Source organism: Phascolarctos cinereus, unplaced genomic scaffold (genome assembly GCF_003287225.1).
Source record: "Phascolarctos cinereus isolate Bilbo 61053 unplaced genomic scaffold, phaCin_HiC Scaffold_5;HRSCAF=322, whole genome shotgun sequence".
Lineage (NCBI taxonomy): Eukaryota > Metazoa > Chordata > Mammalia > Diprotodontia > Phascolarctidae > Phascolarctos > Phascolarctos cinereus.
The window spans coordinates 77,467,763-77,473,762 of NW_027555958.1; the positions used below are offsets into that span (position 1 = coordinate 77,467,763).

The window sequence follows — 6,000 nt, forward strand, 5'->3', positions numbered from 1 at the left end:
CTGATGGCTATGTTGAGTTTTGAGTGAACAGTGTTATTCACATGCAAACACACACATACACACACTACCCTCCCCACCCACGTATGAGAATTTATAATTTCTAGCTCTCTCAAGGCATTTAGCTAAAGCTTAACAACCAGAAGTGGCAAAGGCTTATCTGTAGAGATCGTTGATTTAGGGAGGCCATTTTCTTGGAAAGACATAATTTCATAGGGCGTTTTTAGTGGTTAAAGAAAAAAACCAAAACACCACCAAACCCTGGTTACTTCATCTACTGTATAATCTCAGGATTGGAAGGAACCCCAAAATCCCTATTTATTGTTGAACCCATACCTAAACAAGAATCCCCTCCTTACCTTCTCCAAGAATCACCACCACCTTTGTTTTGTCAGAGGCAGACAGGTAGCTCAGTGGATAGAAGGCTTGGCCTGCAGTCAGAAAGACCTGAGCGCAAATCAGACCTCAAGACACTTAACAGCTGTGACTGAGCAAGTTACCCTCCCTTTGATTGTTTCCTTATCTGTAAAATGGGGATCAAAACAGCACACATATCTCCCAGAGTTGGTGTAAATCACTTAGCATATTGCCTGGCACACAGTAGGCACTACATAAATGCTTATTCCCTTCCCTCCATCCAGCCTTTGCTTAAAGACCCCCATTCAGGGTGAACCTATGACTTTTCTAGGCAGCCCATTCCACTGCCACTGATCAAAACCTGCACAAGAGCCCAGTCATCTTCTGCCCGTCTCACCTGTCTTGTTTCTTAGTCTTCTTGGAAGGAAAAGTACACCCACAGATTCCCATTTCTGTTTTCCAGAGACCATGTGTGTTCCCCAAAACAAGGTAACAGTCCCACTGCTTATGCCTCTAGTGACCTTGATGGAGCGGCAGGCAGTCACTTTTGAAGGAACAGACATGTGGGAAAAAAATGATCAAAGCTGTGAAATCATGTTGAGCCATCTAGAAACAGCCCGATTCATAGCCCAGGCTGCAGACATGTACCGAGCAAATGCGGAAAGGACTCTGGAAGGTAAGCAGGCGTGTCTCTGAGCTACTTTATCATTACTGCTGATCAAAAATAAAATCATAGCAAAATGAGCGATCCTTGGTGATCCCTTTGGTGAAGACAAAAGTGGACAAGGTCAACACATGAAAATTCAGTTCCTTTTTCATAATTATTTATTCTCCATTTGAAACTGTCATTATCTTTTGATTCCTATGTATTCTAAACTGGATTAACCAGCCTGTGTATTTACCTGTGTTTCTCATTTCTCCTCCTATTGTCTGACTTCATTAGTAGCTTTACTGTAGAATAAGGGAAGAGGAAGTAAAATCCTTGATAAGGGATTTGACCAAATGATATGTATATATACTGAGGCAATGTGATGCAGTGACCCTAGAGGCTCAGAATCCTTGGGTTCAAACCAAGGCTCTTCCACTTACTAGCTATATTATGTAATTATGGCTGAATCACAATGGGATGAAAGGAATACAAGTAATCAACTACACTGAAATAGTTACCAAATTATTTTTTTTAAAAAGTTTATGGATCCCCAGCTAAGAGCTTTTGAAGTAGATGGTCACTGATAACCCTTCCATTTCTTACCTTGTGGATAAAATGGGAACACTCCTTAGGCACAATCATAAGGTTGTTGTGAATAAAAGGCTTTATAAACTTTAGAATGCGTAGGAATGAATTCTTGTCATCGTGGATTATACTATCATCTCCCATTAGCATGTAAAAAATTCCTCTTTAGATTATAAACTAAGCAATGTGTGACTAACAGATTTCAGTGAGTATAGCAGTGACTGATCTTCATAAAAACAATAGGATAATAGTTTTAAAAAAAAGTAATTCCCTCAGATACATGTGGCTCAGCCAGGCTTCCATTTTCCTCTTCCTCACTTTAGAATTTTTTAATCCATCAAAGGTTCACAGTTTGATTAGTGAGGCTACAAATCCTTAAAAGTGAAGGGATGTGGGACTGGGAAGGATCAGATGCCATTGTTCAAGGACTAGGCAAAGACATACTATCCCACCCCTGAAAATAGGAGAGTAGGGGTACCCAACTGAAGCATATGGAAGCTAATACATTAAAGTAATTGTGTGTGTGTGGCATAAGAACATAGAAGAGATATAGAGCTGGAGAAGACCTTAATTAGAAGCTATCTAATGCAAACCCCTGATCTTATCAGTTGGGGAAACTGAGGTCCAGAAGAGGAAGCGACTTTCTCATAGTTACACAAGTAATAAAGAGTAGATCTGAACTTATCTTCTGACTCCAAAGGCAGTGCTCTTTCCACTGCACCAAATTGTTTTTAAATATAAAATATCTTTTAGGATGCCTGGATACCTTTCTCCAACTTAATGCAAAAAGTGTTCAGGGAACACAGGTCTCTTGTGCTTATCAGTAGGGAGTGCCCCACTACTGGCAGCATTGAAGGAGAGGTTGGACAACCATGTCAGGTATGTCACAGAATGGACAAAAAGGAAGAAATTGTTACTAGGCTCCTTCTGACCCTGAGACTATGATCTAACTGCAGAGAGAAAACTTACTTATAATACAGCCAACAATTCCAACATTAAGTACTGTCTCTATCAAGCCCCCGCTTAGACTGGGTTCCTCCTCGAGTTCTCAGTATGGCAATCTAGGTGGGTCTCCATGACTTTACATGGACTTTTCTTAAGAGCATTTTTTTCCTCCCCTCCCTGCTACGCAGAACATCTCTCCCTACCACTCTCTTTTATCTTTGCTTCATCTCATCTTGTGTCTGTATTCCTCACCTTTTCTAACATGCTGACCTGATGTGGGACCATGTTCCATCTAGCTAGCCCCTGAACTCTTTGGAACCCTTCCCTTCCCCTATATATATATCCTGTTTAACCAACTCAATTCCACAGAGTGAAAGTTTTCAAATGTTTTAACTCAAGCTACCCTGACCCTTCTTTTCTTAAGCTCTAGGGAAGTATCTCAAGGATCTGTGCTTCATTCCATACTAATTTTAATCAGTGCCTTGAATGAAGTCATAGATGTCATGCTTATTAAATTGACAGGGAACAGAGCCAAGAAATAGCTAACACATTAGATTCCATAGTCAGAATCCAGAAACAGCTAGACAGAGAAGACCACTGGACTGAATCTAATAGGATGAAAAGAATACATGTAAACAACTATATATAAACAACTATATTGAAATAGTTATCAAATTATTTTTATGGATCTAGATGGACACTGATATCCCTTCCAACTCTGAAATCCTGTGGTTCAATTCATTTTGACAATCTTGATTTTTTCCCCCTTTCACTAAGTGATAAAAATTTCTAAATCATAGAAAAATCATTGGAAAAAATGAAGAGGGGAGCCACAACTTGGGCCTATTAACCAACCACGGGGTATCATTTTGCAAAATTCCCATCCTGAGCTTTCTTTGGAACATGTTAAATAGTCCTTAATTCTTACTACATGTTCAATCTGCTAAATTTTGCCCAACTATCTTTAGCTAGATCAGTAACAGTGACCACTGTTTTCCATTCGTGACAATTCAAAACACTTTTAAAGTGGGGTTAATTTTTTTGTCATTTCACATAAACAAGTTTTCAGTCTTAGCTCTACAGTGTGAGTTCAGGTATCAGACATCAGTCTTTTCTTTTTCTCTTAATAGGTTTTCAGGCAGATGAAGAAATGAATGAAATCTTCAAGACTGAATTTCAGATGAGATTGCTATGGGGAAGCAAAGGAGCACAAGTCAATCAAACTGAAAGATATGAGAAATTCAACCAGATTTTAACTGCACTCTCACGAAAGTTGGAACCTCCTCCTGTGAAGCATGCAGAGCTCTGAAAAGTCTTCAAAGAACTCTTAAGATATTATTTCAACCTTATCCAATTTCCTCTTTGGGAAAGTTTATCATCTGATAAAATATTTAAGTACAAATGTGACAATATAAAAACTTTTAGTATCCACAGGATATTTGAAAATGTAAATTGCACAGTGCACATTTATTTATGAATTGTTTAAAATTACTACTGATTTTTAAAGGAATCATAATTTATTAATGTAACTGTTGCTAATGATTTGTTAGTCAACTTTAAGGAAGTACCTTGTGGGATAGGGTTAGCTGATCTCATTTGATCAGATTTAACTCTTAAAATAACTGCATTTGACCACTTCCAGTAATTTCAATTCCCACAGGATAATGTAGCAGAAGTGTAAATAGAAAGAGTAGGTTAAGAACAGCATGAAACATTTCAGAAGGTATCAGTTGTATGATATTCTTTAAATGAATATGAAAACTGTGTAAATAGTCATGAATAAAAATATATCTTTATGTGAATGTTAAGTCTCTTAATATCAGAATTAAATTACTCATGGTAGTAACAAAATACCTTTTATTTAATTGGTCAAGGAACAGTTTTCTTAAATGCTTTAAGTTAAATTGGATTCTTGCTCATTGCTGTAGAAGGTTATCTTTTCTTCACATTCAATGACCCTTACCTGGTTTAAATGCATTTTGCTTAGTGTATGTATTTGCACACATATATCTGTATGTGTATATATGTACAGTAGAATCATTTTTAGAGGACCTCTGGTTCTTAAGATCTTTTCTCCAATTATATATATGGTCCAGTATCTCTTCTCCCCCACCCTAATTAAATACTACAAAAGTATAAGCAGGCATATGGGCTGAATGGAAGGTCCTAGGAAGTCAAATTGATGGAAGTTAAGGTATGGTCATTTTATCTCTTGGCTCATTGAAAGATGGGTGGCTAACTCCTCCATTCTCTATTAATGCGGCAGAGACCAGTTCCACTGGAATGCTACCTTCCCTAAGAAAGGAAAGAAGGAAACAAGCATGTATTAAGTGCTTACCATGTGCCAGATACTGTGCTAAGTACTGGGAATGCAAATATGAGTAAAAAGGGTAATTCCTGCCCTCAGAGGGCCTCATATTCTAATGGTGAAAACAATACACAGAAGAGACCTGAAAAACAATTGAGGGGCCAGGGAGGAGGCATGACTCTGAAATCCAAAAAGTCAGGAATAGGGCCAGGAGGTTAATGAGAGGGGCTGACCTGGGCCCCTTCCCAAAACAGAAGATGGTATGCAACAGCTCAACTAACCCCTCCTGAATTAAATGATCATAATACTACAGTGTAAGATAATACAGCTTAGCATCATATTGTATATTATACATAACCTGGTTGAGTAGGGTAGGGTACTGTGTAGTATAGGACATTACATGGTATAGATAGTAAAGAACCACATAACATAGCACAGTATAACAGCATAGCACCAGAATGATAAATAACACAGAACATTGATATGTCACATTTATTACAGCACTAACATAAGTGACAAGTGGAGTAGATCTGGATGGAGTGATGTCACTTATCACACTGGCTATTATGACAATGGATGCTATACACAATCTACTCTGGGTGCCACATTACAGTATACTCCACTATATGTGGTCCCCTAGCATATTTTACTGTACTGTAGTATAATATAAACAAAGCAATAGTCTATACTATAGTGTTTAATACAAACATAACTATATGTGTGTATATTCTATATACATGCATATACAGAAATACTAGAGTACACCACGCTATATACGTATATAGTATATAGCACAGAATACACTATAGTCTACACCATAATATAATATAAACTAGCCTACCACATATAGCATATAGTACACACACACACACACACACAGAAACCATGGGAAACATTTAAATATGAAAAACAGGTATATGAGGGAAGCACAGTATCCAAAGAAAAAAAAGGAATAATAGGGTTTTTTTAGGTCAGAAAGGGGAAAGATGTTCTCCAGTCACCATATAGGGTTGGTGCCTTAGTGAGTTTGCAGTGACATAGCTTCACGTTGATCTGCCCGTGAAGTCTGGGCATGTCCTGCTTTGTAAAGACGAATTGTTAATCAGGGCCAGGTACTCTTAGTACTGCATTACAGAGGCAACACAGTGTCCTCATGTTG

At 38.0% G+C, this 6,000-nt stretch overlaps 1 protein-coding gene across 7 annotated transcripts in view; it reads left to right on the forward strand.

Moving 5' to 3' along the window:
- BCAR3 (BCAR3 adaptor protein, NSP family member) overlaps nt 1-4,335 on the forward strand; it is a 314,683-nt gene extending 310,348 nt beyond the window's left edge. For all 7 annotated transcript variants that reach the window (XM_078155007.1, XM_078155008.1, XM_020971978.2 and 4 more), the window contains 2 exons: nt 818-1,030; nt 3,664-4,335. In XM_078155007.1, the coding sequence (XP_078011133.1) occupies nt 818-1,030; nt 3,664-3,842 (392 nt within the window). In that variant the 3' untranslated portion in view covers nt 3,843-4,335. The remainder of the gene's footprint in view (nt 1-817; nt 1,031-3,663) is intronic.
- Nucleotides 4,336-6,000: the final 1,665 nt, after the last annotated feature.